At 54.5% G+C, this 22,835-nt stretch overlaps 1 protein-coding gene across 2 annotated transcripts; it reads left to right on the top strand.

Annotated features, from left to right (window-relative positions):
- The first annotated feature begins 1,590 nt into the window (after window positions 1-1,590).
- TRPM2 (transient receptor potential cation channel subfamily M member 2) lies at window positions 1,591-22,522 on the top strand. Of its 2 annotated transcripts, XM_040567134.1 has the most exons (33): window positions 1,591-2,161; window positions 3,613-3,839; window positions 4,215-4,300; window positions 4,796-4,964; window positions 5,443-5,623; window positions 6,008-6,174; window positions 6,623-6,803; window positions 7,194-7,255; window positions 7,537-7,737; window positions 8,130-8,232; window positions 8,457-8,578; window positions 10,005-10,355; window positions 10,794-10,931; window positions 11,619-11,748; window positions 12,039-12,184; window positions 12,538-12,650; window positions 13,118-13,331; window positions 13,913-14,031; window positions 14,386-14,518; window positions 14,661-14,832; window positions 15,843-16,026; window positions 16,314-16,495; window positions 16,623-16,755; window positions 16,998-17,085; window positions 18,020-18,107; window positions 18,428-18,579; window positions 19,341-19,417; window positions 19,517-19,618; window positions 19,980-20,066; window positions 20,257-20,362; window positions 20,620-20,721; window positions 20,835-20,951; window positions 21,257-22,522. In XM_040567134.1, the coding sequence occupies exons 2-33, from the start codon at window positions 3,645-3,647 to the stop codon at window positions 21,380-21,382; spliced, it is 4,527 nt and encodes a 1,508-aa protein (XP_040423068.1). In that variant the 5' UTR covers window positions 1,591-2,161; window positions 3,613-3,644; the 3' UTR covers window positions 21,383-22,522. The 2 variants fall into 2 exon arrangements, with proteins under 2 accessions (XP_040423068.1, XP_040423069.1); XM_040567135.1 differs by lacking the exons at window positions 1,591-2,161; window positions 3,613-3,839; window positions 4,215-4,300; ... (12 more) ...; window positions 12,538-12,650; window positions 13,118-13,331 and adding an exon at window positions 13,716-13,794.
- Window positions 22,523-22,835: the final 313 nt, after the last annotated feature.

Raw genomic sequence — 22,835 nt, 5'->3', positions numbered from 1 at the left:
GAAGGAGAGGGGGGTGTTGTTTTCCAGAAACCTTCCTTCACCCCTGCTGGAGCTTTCTTGCTGTTGTTGAGCTTCACAGCTTTACCATGCCAGCCTTATCTGCTCCTGCTGCATCCAAAAGTCTGCTGCAATGAAACGACCAAGCTGATTGCTAAAAGCACAATCCCCGGCACCTCAGTGCTTACGGCAGCCAGAGTAACCACTTGTTCCTTGGCTGGCTTGGCCCCTGTGCCACAGTCTGCCCATTCAGTGCCTGAAGCACAGCCCCCAGGGTTCCTGATGGACAAAAAGCATGGAAACACGTCAGATAAAATGAGAGCTGCCATTAAAGCAAAGGCACAACACAAACAACATTTTCAGCACTGTGTTTTATTGTTACAACGCGGTGACACGCATCATTTCCAGATCATTTCAGCTGGGACAAGAAAGAACCCCTCCGAGCTCTCGGTGTGTTGCCAACGCTGTTTTGCCCCGAAACACACGACGGCGTAGCCAGGCGGTTGTGATCCACCGCCACTCCTGCGGACAAGCGTAGTTAGGGCAGTGCCAAGCAGGCCTCTCCAAAGGCGGGGAGCCATGTCTGGGAGCAAGCACCCTGGCCGCCAGGCAGAGACGTCCTTGGCAGGGCTCGAGGCACCGCAGCTTTCCTGCAATGCTGGTGTCCTGGTGCCCTGAGCCTCCAGCCACGAAGATAAGCTGGTTCCCCAGGTTGGGACCAGAAGGCTGCCAGGTCCTGGAGCCTTCTGGCTCCAGGACAACAAATGGGCAGGGACCTACAGCCATCCCATGTGCAGGGTGGCCGGCAGGGCAGTCAAGGGAAACAGATTTCACTGCTTGGCCAGTGCACTTTCATTTAATAAATCATCCTCTTGCCTCCTTTTGCATTCAGTACATCCTCAGGCTCTTTTTAACTTGTGCTTTATTCAAACACAAACAACATCTACCTACTCCTACAGCTTCTCAATTCCAAAGGAACGTTTTTGAGGGGGATCATGGGACTACAAGTGTGGGGGAGAAGAGTTTTTTCCTCTCTGACAGAAAAAGCCTCCTAGTTCACAAGCATGAATCTGGCTGAATTTTGCCTCTACTTTTTTAGAGGTGCAGCATCTTTGCAAGAGGCAAAAGTTTAATTCCTGCAAACTCCCTCATGCTCCTCTCTTGTTTATCCTGTTGGAGTTGGAGTTTAACTCGACAGGCTTTTTCTCTTCAGTCTTGCTGGGTTTTAGCTGGGCTCTTACTAGGAGCAGTATGAACCGCCTGTGTGCTGGCTCCATGTGGGTCCCACTGGGCCACAGTGGTTTTGGCATGTGCAAAAATGAAATAAAAGCCACGGTCTCGAGAGAGCCAGCCATCTGAGAGCGGATGAGCATTCCCATTAATGTGTAATTAATGTGCACTTCTGGCTTCAGTTCTTTTGGCAGCGCAGAGTTAATTACAACTGAACTGTAAAACATTGCACATGGATTTTATTTACTGCCTTATTAATGGCATCTGTTCTCCCAGCAAAATCTCAGCTGTCTGCTCTTGTTCAAGGAAACTAGAAAAACTCACTGCAGAGGGCTCATGCTAATTTACATGCTCTGGCTAGAAAGGGAGCTATAGGATGTGGTCAAAACACCGTATTTTCATTTGGAGTCTGTGTGCTCGCTTAATGCATTGCCCCAGCATCCAAGCCCATTGCAACACGAAGGGGTGCACACGGCTTCAGCCCCCAGCACTTAAGGATGTGCCTGGGTTTGATAACTGGCAACATCTCCTGGCCCCGACCCGTGATCTGCTGGTCCCCTGCCCGTGACATTGCCCGGAGGCAGCCGGTGTGCCGTGTAAGGCAGGCAGCGTCGGGGTGCTGCGCGCTTCCAGGCTGCAGCGGACATGGCGGCTGCGATCAAGGGAAGCGTGACTCAGCCTCTCGAGCAAACGCGGGCCTTGTCTTTGTGCTGCAGCTCCTCGGCAGGGCGCAGGGACTGCTTCTGCAGTCTGATTTGCTGGGAGGCTGCCAGCCGCCCCACCACCTCCTCCTCTCTGCGGGCAGCTTGCAGGCAACTCTGCCCTATTCTCTGCTCATCGCCCGCTTCCCGAGGAGGGAACAGGAGGCTGACTTCCCCGTGGCAGGGATGGAGCAGAGGAGCTGGTGATGCGGACAGAGGATGCTGCGGGGAAGGTACAGTCGCAACCGTGGCGGGGGGCAGGGGAGGCGGAGAAGCATGGGCTGCAGGCAGTTTTCAGCACCTGCCTTGCATCCCTGTCCCTGAATGGCCACCCTGCTGACCACCCCCATGACAAGGGGCCCCGTGCTGCCTGCAGTGGGTACAGCCCCCCCTCCTGCAGTGCTTGCTGAGGTGGGAGAAGACACCTTGTGCTCTGCCCTAGTCCCCGGACCCCCTTAAGGACAGGTATTCTGGGTGTCATTCAGTCCTGGGATGCCCAGTGGGACAGCCCTGCCTGCCTGTGCTTATTGGCTTCTCGTGGGCATATGCTACACCCCCAGCAGCCTGCCACCCCGTGGGGCCAGAATGGAGAATTCAGGGCATGCTTGACATTATTTCGAGGACTCTAACAATTAGACCTACCATCGGTTGTGTTGGTGCAGAAAGCTGGCCCACCAAAACCTGGCTCCCAAGGTCGATGGGGCTGCGTGTGTCCCAGGAGGAGCCCAGGAGCAAGCTGGCATTCAAGAGAAATGGGCAAAAAGGCATTTTCTGGCTGCTCCCTGCCTGCAGCTGAGCATGGGGGAAGGAGACATGAGTGAAATGCAGTGGCAGCCCTCATTTTGCTCCACCATTCCTTCCACACAGTCGGAAGTCCTCCCAGACCTTATCATGTTGGTTGTGATGAAGGGTTTGATTGGCAGAAAGGCTGCCAAAATCCTCCTTATAAACACAGGCCTGTTGACCCTAGAGCTTTGCCACCTCATTACCTGAGTGCTGTGCACATTACCTGCCCACAGCCCCCCAGAGAGGACTCCATTCCCCTTTAGGCTACAGAGACACATGGGAGCTTTTCCATCCTTGCTCCAGCAGCTTTTGGGGGACTCGTCCATTCAAGAGCTCAGAAGTGGAGGTTGTGAGTGTTTGGGAAGGCTTAGCAGCTGATTTGTGGCTGCAGCAGGCAAAAGTTTGTGGCCTGGCTTTCTTGGAGTCATGAAGGCATGCGTGATGGCAGTTGGCAACTTTTAACCCAAATCACCCTTTGCCCACAAGGCAGAGTGCAGGGACTTTGTTGCACCCCCTCTGAAATAAGAGGCTGGGCACTGTGACCAGCAAGGTCCCAGCTGGAGCTGACCATCTTTTGTGCAAACCCCAATTTTCCAGGCAGGGCTGTGCTCAGGCTGTTCAAACAAGAGACCTGGATTCTGCTCACCCTGCTGCCAGGAATACCCCAGGGACTGCCAGGTGGCAGAGCAGGAGCCGTGTTGGTGGCAGGACACGGGGGTCAGGCTGCAGAGTCTGGCAGGCTGCAAACACATCTGCCTCAATGTGACTCACCCTGTGGGTTTTTACAGAAATCACCTCTCTGCTCTTGCTCAGACCTCCCCCTGCCCAGGGAACGACAAACAGGGTGACCCACTGCTCTCAACCCACACGTATCCTTTTTCTTTTTTGCTGCACCCAGCCTAGGAGTGGGAGAGAGGAGGCTAGGCAGCCATGGCTGTGCACGGCCGGCACAGCAAGGTGCTCCCCTCCGAGCTGAACAAGGTGTGCCCTGAGAGAGAAGACAGTCCCTCCGTGCACCCCATGAAGATGAGTGACTTCGAGGTGTTCCCCAACCTCCAGCAGAGCAGCAGCAGCATCTCGAGGAGCAGACGGAAGGCACATTTTCCCTCTGGGAACAACGAGAAGGCAAGTTCAGCAGCTGCTGGAAGAAGTGGGAGTTGGCCACACGTGGCAGAAGAGCATTACTGGGTTATCCTGGGACACATCAGTGGGGGAATCTCAGGCTAGGGGGGGATGTCAATAACAGATCACTTGAGTTTTGGGGATAGGACAGAAAACCCCAAATATCTGAGATACATCTGCATGTCCAGCATTCATGTCCAGCATTTGAATCTCCTCTCCTTGGAGTACACCTGGCTTAGTCCTTGCAGAGAATGATGGAGCTTTCTTCCTTCACAGCAAAAAAAGCCCCTAGATATGCTCCAAGCACCACTGTATCTGGTCCCTGGGGTAACTTCTGGCCCTTTCCAGAAATACTGACCTCTTGCTGCTCTTCCTCAGGAAAATCTCATCTCATGGATTCCTGAAAACATCCGGAAGAAAGAGTGTGTGCACTTCGTGGAAAGTTCCCAGACATCAGATTCTGGGTAAGTCAGTCCCTCCTTCCCCTCTCCTGCCAGGGGAGCAAAAGGGACATTTGGTGACAATTGTACAGCACCAGAGAATCCTACCTTTTTGCCAAGGGAACTGGTATTGAGGGAATTCACAAATTCCTTTTGATGTGTTTCTTTATCCTGCCGTGTATCACTGCATGGCTGATATCTAGTTTCCCAGTGAGTAACCTTTCTGATGCTTTCCCATGCTGTCATTTCTTTCCATATTTCATCCAGAGCAACCTTAATATTTCTGTCATAAACCTCTATAGACAGAAATACCAATCTTTGCTAAGTTTTCCCCTAGAAAAAGCCCTTGTTTCTTCACAAGTTCTGAGCTGGAAGACAGGTTGGGTGGGAGGTGCTGGTGCCTGTGGTGTTCCTAATCAAAATGCCAACACCTCATGCCTGAATGAGGCAGGTAGGCCACCTGGGCTTTGCTTTTTGGGGTTAGCTTGTTTTCTACAAAGTTGGTGGTGTGTGTTTCAGGAGGATTGTGTGCGAGTGCGGCTACCTCAGGGAACAGCACCTGGAAGATGCTGTCAAAACTCCCCTCTTCCTGGGAAAGGAATGGGACCCCAGCAGGCACATCCAGGAAATGCCAACAGATGCCTTTGGGGACATCCACTTTGCAGGCCTGGGACAGAAGATGGGAAAGGTGATCTGTTTTTCCCCTCTGTTGTGCACTGGGAGTCAGAGCTCAAATCTTGCGATGGCAGATGAAATGCAAGTACTTCCCTCCTGAACGAGAGGTTAGGGAAGCGTAGAAGTGCCCCAAAGGCAACACTGAGAGAGAAAGGTGGATGGGACAGCATCCCTCCTCTCTACCCGCCCTGTACCTTGTCCTTTTCTGAAACCGTAGGCCTAGTCTTCATGCTATGAGGCCTGTGCTTCAAGGCATTGCTGTTGCCTGTCCTTATCCTTTGGCAAGTCTTGGGGATTCACATTTCCGGGAAAGTGACTGGGAACAGGGTTATGCACGAAGAACTGGGGCAGCAGCAGCAACAGAACTCCTCTGGGAAATGACATGGGAAACCCCTGGTTCTTTGCTGGGATGTGAGAAATCATGGTGGAGATGCCCCTTCCCCCAGCCCTGTTCTTTTTACCCAAAACATATGTATGCTCCCCTTTTGCAGTACGTGCGTGTCTCCTCTGATACTCCTCCACGGGTCATCTACCACCTCATGACACAGCACTGGGGCCTTGATGCACCCAACCTGCTCATCTCGGTTACTGGCGGAGCCAAAAACTTCATCATGAAGCCAAGGCTAAAGAACATCTTCCGGCAAGGGCTAGTCAAAGTGGCCCAGACCACTGGTAAGAGATGCGGAGTTTCTCCCTGAGACTGCAGCAGGAGAGGGACCTGCCATCGAGCCATGCCAGGCCCAGTGAGTTTGGCTGCTGTGGAGACACTGAGCTGGCCTGGAAGGCCTGTTAGGGCCCTGTCTGAGCTACCACCCAACAGGGATGGACTGTTCTTGCTCAGCTGCTGCAAACAGACTTATAGGGAGTGAGACTGAGAGATGCAGCACCATGCAGAAGGTATCTCCTGTGCTGCCAGGTCTTGATGAAGTGGGCAGAGAGAACATCTAGGGGATGGAGCCTCCCTGAGGGCCAAGTGCTCCTGCAGCCATATAGCGAGATGCTAGGAGGTTGCTGTGGCAGAGCCTCTCCCTTCCCAAGTCCCTCTCTGACCCCCAGGGGCCTGGATCATCACAGGGGGGTCCCATGCTGGTGTGATGAAACAGGTGGGAGAGGCAGTGCGAGACTTCATCCTCAACTGCAGCTACAAGGAGGCCGAGATTGTCACCATTGGCATAGCCACCTGGGGGACTGTGTACAACCGGGACAGCCTCATCTGCCCCATGGTGAGCCAGGCAGAGTTGGAAATGCATTTGCTTTGCTTACACCTGGGCTGCTGGGGAAGTTCTACCCAAGGACCATTATGGGAACGGGTGCTTCAAGAGGTGGCCGTGGCTGGTAGCCCAGGTAAAAACCCAGCCAGACTAGGAGTGATGGTTTCAGGCTGATGTTTTCAGAGAAGTCCCTCTGCCCTACCCAGTGTCTTGCATAGGTGTTGTGCTTCTCCTGGGAGGACCCTTGTGGGTGTGTGGGATCAGCCTGGGAGGGCAGGTGGAGCAGAGACAGAAGAGCATGAGGCGAGACTGCTGTGAGGACTACAGAGATGTCAGGGGTGACTTCAGCCTGTCTGCCCCTGCGTGCTGTCCAGCTCACTGACTGGTTGCTTTGGGCATCTGGTGTTCCTCCTCAGCCCTGTCAGGCTTTGCCCAGAGCCTCTCCTTCTGCATCTTGCAGGGTGGTTTTCCAGCTGAGTACATCCTGGATGAGGAGAACCAAGGAAGCCTCTCGTGCCTGGACAGCAACCACTCCCACTTCATCCTAGTGGACGATGGGACCCATGGGAGGTATGGAGTGGAAATCCCCCTGAGGACCCGGCTAGAGAAGTTCATTTCGGAGCAGACCAAGGTGAAAGGAGGTAACAGCAACACAAGGAAGCCTGAAGCAGGGGAGGACAAATGGCTTGATGGGTCATCTGTTAGTAAGCAGTGCCCATCCTGGCCTCAGGTGAGAGAGGAGGCCTTGGCTTCCCTGTAGGATCCAGACAAGGGCTTGAGAACATGCCTATGATAAATGCAGAACATGGTTCCTGCCAGGTACCTCAGTGACAGAAATCAAGGGGCCTTTTTCTGCCTCAGGCCAACCTTTCCCAGCGGCATGACTGCCAGGAGATTGTTTCCCCTCTCCCCTGAAGCCTGCCAGTGCTCCGACCTTGCATTTTACACCCCACAGCTCAGTGGGGACTCAGCTCAGCTGCTTGGAGGGGCTGCCCCACAGGACAGTGACCCCAGGCTCTGCTTCCCTGCAGGCGTTGCCATCAAGATCCCCATTGTTTGTGTGGTGCTGGAAGGAGGCCCTGGGACACTTGATGTAAGGAACTGCCCCTGCCCTCTCCCAGCAGAGCTGAGAGGGGGTAGTGGTGGGATGGAGCAGGATTGGGAAAGCCTGTTAAGTTGGTGGCCAGGGTCAAGGGCAGCAGGTCTGCTCCTTGCCTAGGGTGCTGCTCTCCCAGCGTTGGTGGGAACACGGTCGTCACAGGTGAAATGCAGCAGAATAGGGGTGCTGTGGTGGATCAGTGGAAGGATTCAGGATCAGTGGGGGTTTGCTGGCCTCTGCATGATATTAGGACCAGTCTCCCTGCTTGGTTGCAGACCATCTACAATGCCATCACCAATGGGACACCCTGTGTGGTTGTAGAAGGGTCTGGGCGTGTGGCGGATGTCATTGCGCAGGTGGCCAACCTGCCTGTGCCCAAGATAACCATCGCCTTGATCCGGAAGAAGCTCAGTGTGCTTTTCCACGACACCTATGAGCTCTTCACCGAGGGCAAGCTGGTGGAGTGGACCAAGAAGGTGAGCCTCTTGCAGGCAGGCAGCTCCTTTCTCTGAGCATGTGGAGACGAAAGTGGTCCCCAGGCATCCTTTCCTATGAGCAGCAAGACTCCCAGTGGGAAGTTTAAGGCTCAGATCCTACTGAACATCCATCTCCTCCTAGCCATACTCAGCATTGTCCTGGTGGACACCCCAGGGCTCCAGCTCTGCCCCTCCACTGCCTGCTCACTTTGGGCAGAGAAGGATCGTGTGGCACCAACCCCAGCTGGGCTGGGAGACAGCACAGAGGACCTGCAGGAGACCCAGAGGGAGCAAGGAATTGCTCCAAGCAGGACAGGGGTTCACTGGGGGCTGCTGGAAGCGGCAGGGAGGAGATGTTGCTGCTGACTGCCTCCCCATGGCTTTCCTTGTAGATCCAAGACATAGTGCGGAACCAGCATCTCCTGACGATTTTCAGAGAGGGCAAATACGGCCAGCAGGATGTGGATGTGGCCATCCTCCAGGCCCTGTTCAAAGGTGAGGGGAAGGTAGCTGCTTGGGGGCATTGCAGAGATGAATAGGATGGGGGTCACAAGTTGCCTCCTGCAGCTGCTTGGCTTGTGGAGTCACCAAAGGGCTCCTCAAAACTTGTGATGATGAACTGATCAGGAGGAGATATTTCTCCCAAAGAACCAAGCCTCCAAGTGGGCTTTCAAGGGTGTAAATGACCCTCTGTTCTAATGCATGCACTTTACATGCAGCATCCCAAAACCAAGATCACTTTGGTCGTGAGAACTGGGACCACCAGCTGAAGTTAGCTGTGGCCTGGAACAGGGTGGACATTGCTCGGAGTGAGGTCTTCACAGACAATCACGAGTGGAAGGTAAGGCAGTACCTGTGCTGTTTGTCTGCTTCGTGGCTGCCATTGGAGGCAAAGCTGGGGGGCTGGGGGGAGATCAAAGGCAAGGGTTAGGACATTTCTCCCCATTCCTGACCATGCACAAACCTGCCTGGACCTTACTGTAAGACTGTTTGGTCAGGCTTAGTTTGTCAGCTTGAGAGCTGTTCATGTTGAGAGCACTTTTCACCTCTGCTTTGCCTAGGGTGGGTTTTTGAGGGCATTTCTCTTGGGCCCTAAACTTCCATTACATTGTCAGGGGCTCTTAATCTGTCTTGTCTTTCCAAAATGCAGAGGTGGGCACAACCTGCAATTCAGTGCTTGTAAAGGTCCTATTTGCCCTATAATCTTTTACAAAGGTTGTTGGTATTTCTTTCAAAACTGGTGTCTTTGAAAGACAATCCACCAACCTAGAGCCAAAAATACCTCTTCATAGTTATGCCGTATGGTCTCTGCTAATGCCAAATGGCAACTTGTCTATAAACTCATCTCACCTAGCTGGGTACTTCCCTGCTCAAACAATTGCTAGCTTTAATACAGAGTGGAGCAGGAAGCAGCACAAGCCAGCTCTGCTGTCCTGTGCCCAATCCAACTGAGATGGTCCAAAGCATTGAGAAGTCAAAACTGAGCAGATCGGATGGCCCTGTGGGATTTGGAAGGGATTTTCCTATTTTGCTTGACAGTTTGGGTTTCCCCAGCTCACGTACCTCTCATGGAATTGGGGAGGGCTGCCAGGAAACAGGAGCCTGAAGAATAAATAGTTAATGATGTGAAAATCCACAACCTGAATAAGAGCTGCTCCTTTTTCAGGAAGGGAGGATGAAGAAGGCTCTCAGATTAGCTGACGCAAGACAGGGCTATTATAGGTGCCACAGCATGGGACCAGTGTGGCTGGAATGAAAAACTAAGGCTGAGACCAAGTGGTGGCAGGCGGTCAGGTACCCTCCTGCCAGGACAAACGTACCCCGTACCCACAGGCCCTGCTTTCACTTCTGAGCACATGTAAAGGTTGTCTTGGAAAGGCACACAACTTCCAGCTGGCAGCACTGGGATCCTTCAGCTGAACACTTGTGCACAGGGTGGGGGGAACAAGCCAGCGAGGCCCTGCTTGTTTGTATGGTGCATCCTCATGAGCTGGTGAAAGAGGGTCTATTGTGGCTCTACCCCATACCCCCACTAAGCAGCCAAGGAAGCAGAGGGCTTCACTGCCAGGAGAGAAAGCATTCTGACCTACAAGTGTGTCTCTGGGGGGTGTCCTGCAAGTCCCAGTGCCTCCTTTCCCCTTTCCCTCCCAGATGCTATGTCAATCCCAGAAAATCCTTGAGTGCTTTCAGATAAAATCTTCCCCCCACCTGATCGAGGCCTTGCTCTGAGGCCATGGTGTCTCTCACCTCTGCGTCTGGTCTGCCAGCCTACAGATCTCCACCCTGTGATGGCAGCTGCCCTGATCTCAAACAAGCCAGAGTTTGTGAAGCTGTTCCTGGAACAGGGAGTACGTCTCAAGGAGTTTGTCACCTGGGACACCCTCATTTACCTCTACAACAACATGGCATCATCCTGCCTGTTCCACAGCAAGCTGCAGAAGGTCCTGCTGGAGGAGACAGAGCACACAGCTGGCTCCAAAATGCCAAGAATCCAACTGCACCATGTCTCCCAGGTGCTGCGGGAGCTTCTGGGCCACTCCACACAGCCTCTCTACCCCAAGCCCAAGCACGTTGAGCGGCCCCGGCTCTCCATCCCTGTCCCACACATCAAGCTGAATGTACGCATCTCCAGGTTACGTGGTGGCGGGGTTGCATTAGAGAGGGGGGCACTGGCTCAAGAAATAGTCCTGCAAGTTGCAGCTGGATCACTGTCCTTTTGCCCACTCAAGAATCCCACTTAAAATCCCTTAAAGCCCTTCCTACGTGCGCAGCACCACGTGGCTGTGACTCTGTTGGGCAGGACCCACCAAGGTGGAGGACAGAGAGGCTCCTCATGTGCTAGACAGGCTGGCCATATCCCCACACAGTTCTGGCCCTAGAAAAAGTGGCATTTCCAGGATGATTACAGCCCTGGCCACCCTTCTGTCTGCAGAAAAGGCCTTCTATGGCTGGTGGAGGCAGGCATGTGGGTTCAGGGAGGGCTTTGTGTTGAGGGGCTGTCTGCTCTCTGCAGTCTCTTGGCAGGTGAACACGTCTGACTGTTGCGTACCTCTCAGGTCCAGGGGTCAAGCCTCCGGTCCCTCTACAAGCGCTCTGCTGGCCGAGTCACCTTCAGCATGGATCCAGTCCGTGACCTGCTCATTTGGGCTGTGGTCCAGAACCGCAAGGAACTGGCAGAAATCATCTGGGCCCAGGTATCGCAGCCCGAACCTGTCAGTCCCAGCTGTAGGGCTCAGACGGAGCCAAGGCTCCCAAGCCCAAAAGGCAAGGTTACACCTGCTGGGATTCAGGCGAGCAGGTGAGCTAGGTCACAGGTCCATGGCAGTGCCCAAGCCACAGCCATACGGGAGCCATCCAACAAGCCTGTGGCAGCCCTCCTACCCTGTGGACACTCGGTGTTCACTTGATGACATTTGATGATGTTCTGGGCCAGAAGTGTGCTCTTAGCAAAGGTTAAGATAGGGCTCAGCACGCTGCAAGGGGGACCCAAGAGCGTGGCAGCTGGGGGTAGAGAAGGCTTCCAGCATCTCTGTGCAAGAGGTGTTGTAGCTGGCTGCCAATTGGAAAAACATGAGCATGCCACGGTTGTGGAGCATGTCTTCCCCACAGCCATGGAGTCACAAGCATCCCATCACCCATGGCTTCCTATCACAAGAGCAGGAATGTCCCCAGATTCCCCGTGGCAGTCAGTTATCTGCTGCCGCTGCACCTAGAGGGAAGGACAGCTCAGCCCTTGTCATGGCAAGTTGTTCTTTCTGAGCAGCACTCAGCTTGGGGCATTCCTTTTCCCTCCTGTGGGAACCCCGAAGGACTTGTCAGGTCTGCCACGGACTTGTAAGAGTCTCAGAGTGCCACACCCTCTCTGGCCTCTTCTGCTCCAGAGCCAGGACTGCATGGCGGCTGCTCTGGCCTGCAGTAAAATCCTAAAGGAACTTGCCAAGGAGGAGGAAGACACTGACACCACTGATGAAATGCTGGCCCTGGCTGTGCAGTATGAGAACAAGGCGATTGGTGAGTGGGAGGGGGACAACCAGAACGACTCTCATATCCCATTGTGCTGGCTAGCTTGGCCCAGGTTGTGTCTAAGGGGTGGTAGGTGGGGTGGATGGTGCCAAATAGGGGTGTGCTTGTTGTGGTTGGGGTCGTGGTGCCGTGAGGGCTGTGCCGTGGGTGGTGGCAGGAGTGCAGAGGGAGGCCATGGTGAAATGCCCAGATCCTCCTGTGAAGTACTCTTTGGTGCTCGCCCCTGCTGAGCACCGAAGCTGGCCCCAGAGTTCAGCCTTGTTTCCCTGGTCCCCCAGGTGTGTTCACAGACTGCTATCGCAAGGATGAAGAGAGGGCCCAGAAGCTCCTCATCCGTGTCTCCGAGGCCTGGGGGAAAACAACTTGTCTGCAGTTGGCACTGGAGGCCAAAAACATGAATTTTGTGGCCCATGGAGGTGTCCAAGTGGGTTCCCAGTGGTGATGCTTGGGGGTGGTGGTGGTGGAATGGGTGAGGGGGGAGTAAGCAGCATGTCCCCTGCCCCAGATTCGAGGTGCCTTGTTTGCAGAGGTAGGGCTCAGACGGAGGGACTGTGCCCTGCAGTTGGTGGCTGAGCACCCTGCCTCCCCCAGTGGCCTGAGCCAGGGTCTGTGCTGGGCCTACCCGTCTCCTCCCTGCTCCCGGGGAAATCAATTGTCCCTGATCCTCCTGGGGGACAGGCCCGGGCTCTGTCCATTGGGTGGGCTAGCTGAACATCTCAAGAATTGGCCAGAAGGTAGAGGCGGCTCCTGTAACCACTGCTCCTCTTCTCCTCACAGGCCTTTCTGACAAAAGTCTGGTGGGGGAAGCTGTGCATTGACAATGGGCTTTGGCGGGTGATTGCGTGCATGCTCTTCTTCCCACTTCTCTACACCAGCCTCATCACCTTCAGGTACATCGTGCAGCTGGGGTATGCATGCGTGGAGGCAGGATTCTCCTTCAGCCTCATCCTTCAACTGGCTTGCTCTCCGGCCCTGTGCCACACAGGACAGGAGCCTTTCCTTCATGCAACCACCCAACACGTGCCCAAGAGCACCCTTTGCACACCTGTGTGGCAGAGCCTTCAGACTCACCATGCAGTGCATGCAGGTCCCCTTGGGGTGGCTGCAGTGACCCCAGGGACCAGCCGGAAGGGTCAGACTGTTGTGCACAGGCTGGGAGAAGCTGTTGTGACATCTCCCTGGGCAGCACATGGTTTGGAGAGCTGATCTGCCAGCAAGGCCCCTTGAGAGCTCTAGCTGGTTGGTGCAGGCGAGCACTATTATCCACACGGCCTGGTCAGAGCAGCGCTCCTCACCTGCATTGCTAGCAGGCAAACCTCAGGCAGCTGAGCCATGCTTTTGTCCTTGCTCCCTCCAGGGAGAAGAAGCTGCAGCCCATGAACTGCCTGACACGTTTCCGGGCCTTCTTCACGGCACCTGTCGTCATCTTCCACATGAACATTCTCTCTTACTTCACCTTTCTCCTGCTCTTCGCCTATGTCCTGATGGTTGACTTCCAGCCGTTACCATCCTGGTGGGAGTACCTCATCTACTTCTGGCTCTTCTCCTTGGTGTGCGAGGAGATGCGCCAGGTATGGGGTGGGCAGAGCAGAGGTTGGGAGGAGGTGAGATGGTCCAGGCTGCCAGAGACACCCTTCTGGGTGCTCCTGGAAGGTCCCGTCTAGCTTGTGGTCCCATGCTGCCTCTTACATCACCATCCATTTGGAGAGATCCCAGCAGAAGGAACTGCCAGATCGCCCTGTCTCTGAGGCCAGGGAATCTCACTAGCTACCTCTGGCCTGGCCCTTGGTACTCGCAGAAAGGCACACTGGTTTGAGTCAAAAACATCAAGAGATGGAGGGACCACTTCCTTCCTTGGGCATTTATTCACAGAAGTATTTCCACGCCTTGTTTCACTTTTTTTTTCTTTCTTTCAGTTTTTGCTTCATCTCTGTGCCTTTCCTCAACAGACTAAAGAGCCCCCTGTCTCAGGTATCTCTCCCCATGCTCCTCCATGCCCATGTAGAATACCCTGTAGATTCAGGTTAACTTCAGGTAAGCAAGGAAGTCCGGTGATGGCTAGCAGATCTGTGCCACCCCTCCCTTTTACATGGCAGCTGAGTATCTTACAAGACTTTCACTGACATACTAACCCCTCTTCTCTTCCCAACAGCTGTTGTATGACCCAGATGGGCTCGGGGTCCTGAAAATGGCTTCCCTGTACTTCAAGGACTTCTGGAATAAGTTGGATGTCTGTGCCATCGTGGTCTTTATCACGGGGCTGACTTGCAGGTGAGATATAGAGCCATTACCTTGCAGTGCATGGGCTCAAGTCACAAGTGAAGACTGCAGCTGGCCCTAAACTAGTCTGAGAATTGTGCACTTTTTTTTTCTTTTTTTTTTTTTAATTGCAGTTTCTTCTTCAAAAGACCAGTGAAGATTTTCATAATCATGTGATTAATTCTGACCAATTTACTTCCGTTTTCAACTGTTTTTAGGAGAGATGTTTTTCATGCTGTAACTCTCACCCAGCAACCTGGGGAAGGTCACTGCTATTGCAGAAATATAATGCTGTGAGATCAGAAAAAAAAAAAAAAACCACACTGGTGTCACTGAACTGTTTCCTTTCCTCTCTTCTGTGCCCAGGCTCATTCCATCAACTTTATATCCCGGACGCATTATACTGTCATTGGCTTTTATTATTTTCTGCCTGCGTCTGATGCATATTTTCACAGTCAGTAGAACACTGGGCCCCAAGATCATCATTGTGAAGCGCATGGTGAGAGCACCTCTCCACCCTGTCAGGCCTGGCTTCCAGCTAGATTAGCTGGAGGCCTGCAGGGCACGTGCCACCCACATTATGCTGTCCTGGAGGGTAGTTTGCTCCAGGACGCAATTTTGCTTCACCTGTGTCTTTGCAGATGAAGGATGTCTTCTTCTTCCTCTTCCTGCTAGCAGTGTGGGTGGTGTCCTTTGGGGTTGCCAAGCAGGCCATCCTGATCCACAATGAGGAACGTGTGGAGTGGCTTTTCCGCGGTGTAGTCTACCACTCCTACCTGACCATCTTCGGACAGATTCCTTCCTACATTGATGGTAAGGGACAGCAGCCTGTGAAATAGTGTGGCACATGCAGGATGGCTTTGTTACAAGGCTGAGGAGTGCCAAGCTCATGCAACAGTCTGCTAGCCCACGGAAGCCCTGCACAGGACTCCTCTTCAAGCCACAGTGTAAGGCCAGGAGGCAGCAATGACAGTGTGTGGGGATGGAGCCCTGCTCTGGCATGTTCGAAGTATTGCTACCATGACAAACCCAGGGACTGACCAAGATAACACTAGCAAATGGCAGGGTCCCAGCTGCCAGGAGTAGATCCAGCTCTGTGTCACAGCTGCAAAGTTGGTGGCAATAAGCAGTGCACTGGGGACAGAGAGGATGATCAAATGGGTTCAGAGCGGGGCTACGAAGTTGATCGGAGGTCTGGAGCACCTCTCCTATGAAGAAAGGCTGAGAGAGCTGGGGCTGTTGAGACTGAAGAAGAGAAGGCTCTGGGGTAACCTCATTGCAGCTTTTCAATACTTGATGCAGAGCAACTTTTTGCTCAGTCAGATAATAACAGGACAAGGCGGAATGATTTTAAACTAAAAAAGGGGAGATTTAGAGTAGAGACTACGAGGAAATTCTATGAAATAATAATCTATGAAATTAAATAATTAAATAATCTATGAAATTCTTCATTCAGAGGGTGGTGACCTCAGAGGGTGGCACTGGAACAGGTTGTCCAAAGAAGCTGTGGATGCCCCATCCCTGGAGGTGTCCAAGATCAAGTTGGACAAGGTCCTGGGCAACCTGATCTAGTGCGTGACATCCCTGCCCATGGCGGGGGGGTTGGAACTAGATGATCTTTAAGGTCCTCTGCAACCCAAGCCAGTCTATGATATGATTCTATGATGCAGAACGAGCTTGGAAACACTCAGTATGCACCAGTTGCTCAAATCTCTGCCATATTCTAAGCCACCTTGATGCTGGCAGCTGTCAGGGAGCACAAGATGCTCCTTGAGACACTGCGAGGTTTGGCTGTGGTGGAGTAGTGTTGTGCTCTCATGCAGGGGTGAACTTCAACATTGATCAGTGCAGCCCCAATGGGACTGACCCCTACAAGCCCAAGTGCCCAGAGACCAATGAGGACAACAAGAAACCCATCTTCCCAGAGTGGCTGACAGTCATCTTACTGTGCCTGTACCTGCTCTTCACCAACATCCTCCTTCTTAACCTCCTCATCGCCATGTTCAAGTGAGTCTGACCTGGACCCGTGGTCCTGACAGTGGATCAAGCTGGCTTTATTGCAGGCTTGGCCAGGGCCAGGGCACCACCTGCTGAGAAAGTGTGAGGAGAGGCCCTGTGCGAACACGGACCAGAACTCAGGGGTGCTTTTGTGGGGAAGGGGAGGGTCATAGACATGGTGTAAGCAGAGGTTGCGGGCCGGTTCTGTTCAGGGAGACAGGTAGAAGCCAGGGCACCACACAACTGAGGCGTGCCTCCTTGGCCTCATTTCACAGCCAACTGTGTTCTGTCCCCAGCTACACGTTCCAGCAGGTCCAGGCACACACAGACCAGATCTGGAAGTTCCAGAGGCACGACCTGATCGAGGAATACCACGGCCGCCCACCCGCACCTCCGCCGTTCATCCTTCTCAACCACCTGCAGCTCCTGGTCCGGAGAGGCCTGCTGTGCAGGCCGGCCACGCGCCACAAACAGCTCAGTGAGGAACAACTCCCTTCCCTCCCTTTGCTCCCTCCCCGGGGCACGAGGTTTGGTGTCTGTGTTGTGGCATCGAAGCTTGGGATGCCTCGGGATATGAGAGCATTGCCATCCCCTTCCCCTAGCAGAAGAGAAGCTGGAGAAGAATGAAGAAGCTGCCCTTCTCTCCTGGGAGATGTACCTGAAGGAGAACTACCTGCAGCACCAGCAGTGCCAGGAGAAGCAGAACACAGAGCAGAAAATCAGAGACATTGCACAGAGGTACTGACACTCCTGAGACAGGGACATCCCACCCTCAACTGTCCTGGGCAGGAAGGAATTGGGATTGGTGCTCTGGGACCTCAGGGGGCTGTTGCTACACTCCTTGCTGTGTATACAGGCGATGGGAGAGTGCTCATAGGAATCTGTCCTGTGGAGGTGGCTGCACCCACATGGAGTGGGCTGCTGAGCACCTACAGCAGGCACTACTCCTAAGGGGGTTCTTCTCTGCACTGTCCCTCCAGAGTTGATGTACTGGCAGAGCTGCTGGACTTGGATCAGGTGAAGAGGACAGGTCTGGTGGAGCAGAGATTGATCGCTCTAGAAGACCAGGTGAGGCAAAAACTGAACAACTGCCTTGGAAAGGTGGGATTTTCCAAGGGGGTGAGTCAACTGAACCACAGCATAAGAGAAAGTTCCTCTGAATCAATCCCCCTTTGAAACAACTTGAGTTTTCTTGCCAAAGCAATAACTTCAAAGAGGAACAGGCATATAGGAAATATATGCCTTTTTGTTCTGTTTGTCTCCAAAATGAAAAGGGTGAAAACGGGCTGATGGGAGGTTGTGGGACGAGCCCCTGCACTGGTCATCCGGCCTCCTCCTTGGCTTGAGAGGGCCCTCCAGGCCCTCTGGCAATGGGGGGCTCTCAGCCTCCTCCCTGGGAAGCTGTTCCACACCACACATGTGCACTGCCAGCCCAGGGGCTGGGCTGCAGACCAGCACCCCTCCAACACAGCTCATGCAAGGACTGAAGCCCAGGGCTGAGCTTAAGTGGGCTCTTGAGCCCATAGGTTTGGGTACAGACCTCCAGAGGAGGCTAGTCAGGGCCGCTGAGGCCTGTTAGTTCTCTTAGGGCCCTGGCAGAAGCATCTTCTTTTTCCATTGACCCAAAATCATGAATAATTTTGCAACTCTATTTATTTATTTTTTAATGTCCATTTAATTTGCAGAGAGGGAAACAATATGGTGTACTGGGGACCGGGGGACTCTGCTTAGGTGCTGCATGTCCATCCCCAGGCACATCGGTCCTGGGCTACCTGAGGAATGGGCCAGTTGTGCCAAGAGTATGGGGACCACGTGCCATGAGCCTGCAATGAGACAACACAGAGACTCCTATGTCATTTGGGGGAGAAATAATAAAGTGCAGCAGAGTCCCACCACTCTCCTGGGTGGTTTCTAAAGGAAAGAGGAGTGGGTGGCACTGGGAGGGCAATGCCCACGCACTGCAGCCATGCAGAAGTGGCTGACCCTCTCCTGTCCCATGCAGGTTCATCAGAGTGCCAAAGCCTTGAGGTGGATTATGCAGGCCCTGCAGGGCAATGGCTTCACTTCAGAGGAGGACGTGCCGCCCTTGGGTAAATACAGCTGGCTGCACTGCAGCAGCACTGGGGGAAGTCCAGGGCCTGCCCTGGGGCCAGTCCCAGCCTCCAGGCTGGAGCCCTCCCTGGAGCCCATGGCTGAGGCTTTTAACTGCAGCATGGCACAGAGGAGGCTCCTGTCCCTCCTTGTCTTGCCTGAAGGGGTGCCGAGGGGCCAGACCCACTGGGGGCATCAGCAGATCTTGTCCTGTACAGACTCAGCCAGCCTCCCGGCTGAGCCACAGTCCTCAGCACCAGTCCTGCTGAGGCTCAGCACCCTGCTCTGCAGGGTCTCACTGTCTCTGTCTACCTTGCAGTCTCCAGCAGAACCTCAGAGGTAAAAGAGTTGGACCTGGAGGAGAAACCTGAAGAGAAGCAGCCCCCATACCATGTGCTTACTCGAAACCTCATCTACCCAGGGTCTCACACCATCCGCTTCCCCGTGCCGGATGAGAAGGTACCCTGGGAGGTAAGAGCTCTGGCCCAGGCAGCAGTGCTGGAGGAGGGGACCGTGGGCTGCTCCCATGGGTGGAGGAGGACAAGAGGTGGGAAGGGGAACAGAGCTATAGTTTCAAGCCAGAGAGAGAAGAATTAAGCTTGGGAGCTGCTATTCTCTGTCGGGGTTCAGCACCCCAGGGCTGGGTGTCTACTTGGCAGAGGGTCTAACCATGGCTGGAGATGCCTCCCTGGGAAAATGCTGTGGCTGTGCTCAGTAAAACAAGACTGGGTCTCACCTGGGGATGTCTGGAGGCATTCGAGATGGGAAGGCCCATCTGGGCTGTCCCCTCTCCAGGGTCCCACAGGGCAGCCATACTGGGCATGACAGCTCCAGTGAGATTCTGTGTCTGGGTGAACAGCTCCTCTAAGGCCCTCCAAGGGACAAGAAGAGGGAAGTGAACGTTGTTCCTGCTGGGATCTGCAGTGGTAGGGTTTCCTGGGGTACTTGGATGGGAGACAGAAGGAGCAGACACCTGCCTCCTCACTTTCTGAATCAGGAATGTAGGTCGGGGACAGGATCTAGTGCTGGCTTCCATGAGGGCACAAGTGAGGTCCCAAGCCTCCAACCAAGACACAGAGCTCAGCACCAGAGCCCTTCCTGCTTGGGGGAGTGATACCATGAGCTGGGTGAAGGAAAGAACTGTGAGAGAAAATGTTCTCAGGGCTCCCAGTCCTTGCCGGCCACCAGAGCATGGATGCAAGCGGGGTCTGACATGGCCACATGCTCTGCAGGTGGACTTCCAGCTGTATGACCCTCCTGCCTACTCAGCTGACCACAAGGACACAGCTGTGCAAGACCCGTTCAACCTGTGAGTGTCCCCCAGAGGCTTCCTCCCCATCCAGCCCTTCGTCTCTGCCCTGTCCCCTCATGAGACAGCCCTCTCTGTTGAACTGCTTCCTGCCCCCAGCTCCTTAGAGTCTCTCCTGAAGATAAACTACAATGCCATGGATGGGCCGATTGACCGGCAGAGCTTCCATGGCCTCTACGATGTGCAGGATGGACTGCCGCTGTGAGTGCACCCACCATGGGGTAGATGGGTGAGGTGGGAGCAGTGGGGCTAGGCACCTCTGAAAAGCACCACCCACACTAGAAGCTGCTGTCACGGCTGTGTGAGCCAGGAGGGCTGCAATCCTTTTGGCAGCTAAGAGTGGGGCATGGAAATGGCACGCATAGCCCTTGGGGTGTGTCTTCCTCAGGGCTATGCTTCTCCCCCCTCCAAAAAAAAAAAAAAAAAAAAAAAAAAAAAAAAAAAAAAAACACAGCACCCCAGAACACACAAAATGCAATGGTGGGGAATTTGGGAATATGGTCTAGGGCTTTGGCCAGCTTTGTGGTGTAAGCCTCCATGCCTGCTTGCTCTTTCCTGCCAGGAATCCCATGGGCAGGACAGGTCTGCGAGGCCGCGGGAGGCTGCACCGCTTTGGGCCCAACCATGCCCTGCACCCAGTTGTGACCCGGTGAGTGCGAGGGGGCAGCAGTGCCTGCTGACGGTGGTGCCGGGGACACAAACAGGGAAGGGGGCACAAAGCCATCTCTGAGAGGCCAGGATGTGTGCCAAAACCCATTCAAAGCAGGAACCTTCTCCTGCGTGCTGGGAAGGGGTAGCTGGGTATAGCTTGCAGAATAACATGGACCTGTCTCTCACAGCTGGAGGAGGAACTTGGATGGGTCCATTATCAGGAAGAGCCTGAAGAAGATGCTGGAAGTGCTGGTGGCCCAGTACCCCCTGTCAGATGTCTGGGCTCTGCCTGGGGTAAGTGGAGGTGGCCTAGGAGGCTCTGAGGAAACCTGGTCCAGCCAAGTCCCAGGAGCTCTGCAGGCCCTGAAATGCCCTGTGCAAAAGGGAGAAACACGGATGGGTTTAGGAGGAAGAGGAGGGAGGCACCACCGCTGGTTGCCCCACTCCAGCAGAGCTTGTGGCAACTTCTGCGGTGGTGGTAACTGTGAGATGTGCTGAGCTGGTGGCGGCAAGGGAGGCTGGGCTGGGCTATGAAATCTGTTTTGGTGCAGGGGTCGCTGGAGCCAGGCGAGATACTGCCGCTGAAACTCAAGTGGATCCTGCGCCGGGAGTTCTGGCCCCAGTTCCAGAACTTGCTGAAGCAAGGCACCGAGGTATGAAGCACACGGAGGGGATATGGGGCAATGCCCCACAGCCTCTGGGGCCTCTCAGTGCCCTTGGAGCAGTGCTTATGGCTCTGCTAATGCAGCAATCCTTCACTGCACAGATACACAAAGGGTACCTTGATGACCCCCGCAACACAGACAATGCCTGGGTTGAGACTGTTGCTGTCAGCATACACTTTGACAGTCAGAACGATGTGCAGATGAAGCGGCTGAATTCGGTAAGAGCCTCTTGCCTCCGTGGCTCCCTGACCTGGCTCTCAGCAGGCATGGGGCTGATGAGACCCCAGGCAAGACAGACATCGCTCTGAATCCCTTTGGCTCCAGACCCAGATCTCACCATCATCAGGAGCAGGTTTCTCCAGCTGCAGGCAGTGGAGGAGGATCACGGGGCTGCAGACGGGGTGGCAGCACAAGAGGGGCCCCAAAAACAGAGGGTGGGAGTCTGGGGGCGTGTTGCTGCTGAGCACAGCTGACGCTGCTCCTTACCCCCAGCATGCACGTGATGTCTCTGCTCCCCTTCCAGTTCCTCCAGGGCTGTGACCCAGAGCTGTGCATCCGCTGGCAGGTGCTGGACAGGAGGATGCCCCTGCACGCCAACCACAAGTTGCTCCTGTACAAGGTCTCGACCCTCCTTGGTGCCTACTACTGAATCCTCAAGCACAGGCCGACTCCTGCAGCCCCGGGCTGGGCCCTGCTGCTATGCTCCAGCTCATCTGTGAGGCTGTGGGAAGCTGCTGGAGACTGGGCAGCTACTGCAGCATCCACAGTCACCACTGCGGTTGAAATCCCACAGCCACCAGCTCATCCTTCCCCATCCTTCAAAGAGGCTGAGTTTAGCCCCAGCTTGTCACTCAGTGCTTCCGCATCAGCCTCAGTGCTAGCCCAGGGCTCGGACCAGGCAGAACCACGGGGCCGTCCCTGCAAGGTGTTCCTTCTCTCAGCCCCTACCTGCTGTCTGCTTTGCTGTGGGTGCTGGGGACTTGCCCGCCCCCCTTCCTCTCCACATCCATCGGGCAGTCCTGCTCCCTGCTCACCCTCTGAGCTCCAGCAGCCCCATCGGCACCGCTCCTGGAGAACTGCTACAGGGAAGGCTTGGGGGTCTTCTGCATCTGACTGTCCTGCAGGCTGCTACCATGACACATCCCCCTGTCTCCAGTTAGACATCGTCTTGAGCTGTGATCCAGCACTTCAGAAGGCGTCAGCAGCTCTTGGCTTATATACCCATGGCTTTATACTCCTGCACAGGTCCTCCCCACCAACTCTTATGTGATCCCGTGTGTGTATGCTGAGCAACACATTGCAGCTGATCTTCTTCCCTCTGCGGGAGCCAAGGCAGCAGCTAAATGACACCTGCCTCCCCCGTCCCCTCGTGCACATGGGCAGACAGGGCAGCTCGCTGCTCCATGCTCTGTGGCCACGTGGGCAGGTAGGGAAGTGAGTGAGGACAGTTGTATCCATCACAGACAGCTCTGTTCTTGAGAAGTCCTTCAGTCACATTTGCTGTTGCCTGCCATGGGAAGGATGAGGCACAGCAGAGATGTTTCCCAGGGCCTCTTGATAGTCCGTAACAGCCCACAGAGGGTGGACTACAGCTGGTGCTGCTTAGGGAGGGATTCCAGCTGCCCTCCCCTCTCCCAGTGGATCAGACACTGGCCAGCCAGAGCTGTCCTTCCCCACTGGTGGCCATCACAGCACAAGGGCAGTCTCACCAGTAGATGCACTGGGGCTCGGACAGGGGGTCGGAGTGGCAATTTAGTCAACCCTCAATAAACCATGTATTAAAGGCTGATGGTTTGTCATGGCTGTTTAAACACGGGCTGTTCCTGGGGACCATGCTCAGGAACACATTTCCAGGATGAGCCCGGTTTGAGCGTTCCCACACCAAGTCTTACTGCACAAATCCAATTCACTCGCAGACTCGCCCACAATGCTGGCCACACGGATATCTCATCCCGTTTGGAATAAAAAAGAGGAGCTGTTGGGAAGCAAGCTGTGTGCCGAGGCTGCAACACAGCCTGCTCAGTATCTGCTCGTGGTCTCCCCCCACCACTGAGAGCAGGAGAAGGGAGTCATGGCTGAGAGGGAGAGAAGATCATGCACTC

Source organism: Cygnus olor, chromosome 9, assembly GCF_009769625.2.
Source record: "Cygnus olor isolate bCygOlo1 chromosome 9, bCygOlo1.pri.v2, whole genome shotgun sequence".
Lineage (NCBI taxonomy): Eukaryota > Metazoa > Chordata > Aves > Anseriformes > Anatidae > Cygnus > Cygnus olor.
The sequence above is the reverse complement of the archived record's forward strand: the minus strand, read 5'-3'. Positions and strand labels throughout refer to the sequence as shown.

Excerpts from the sequence above, each read along its gene's own strand:
- TRPM2 (XM_040567134.1), top strand. The coding sequence starts at position 3,645 with ATGGCTGTGCACGGCCGGCACAGCAAGGTGCTCCCCTCCGAGCTGAAC. Across the intron at positions 5,624-6,007 it reads CAAAGTGGCCCAGACCACTG|GGGCCTGGATCATCACAGGG; the intron begins GTAAGAGATGCG and ends TCTGACCCCCAG. Across the intron at positions 10,356-10,793 it reads TCCCACACATCAAGCTGAAT|GTCCAGGGGTCAAGCCTCCG; the intron begins GTACGCATCTCC and ends CGTACCTCTCAG.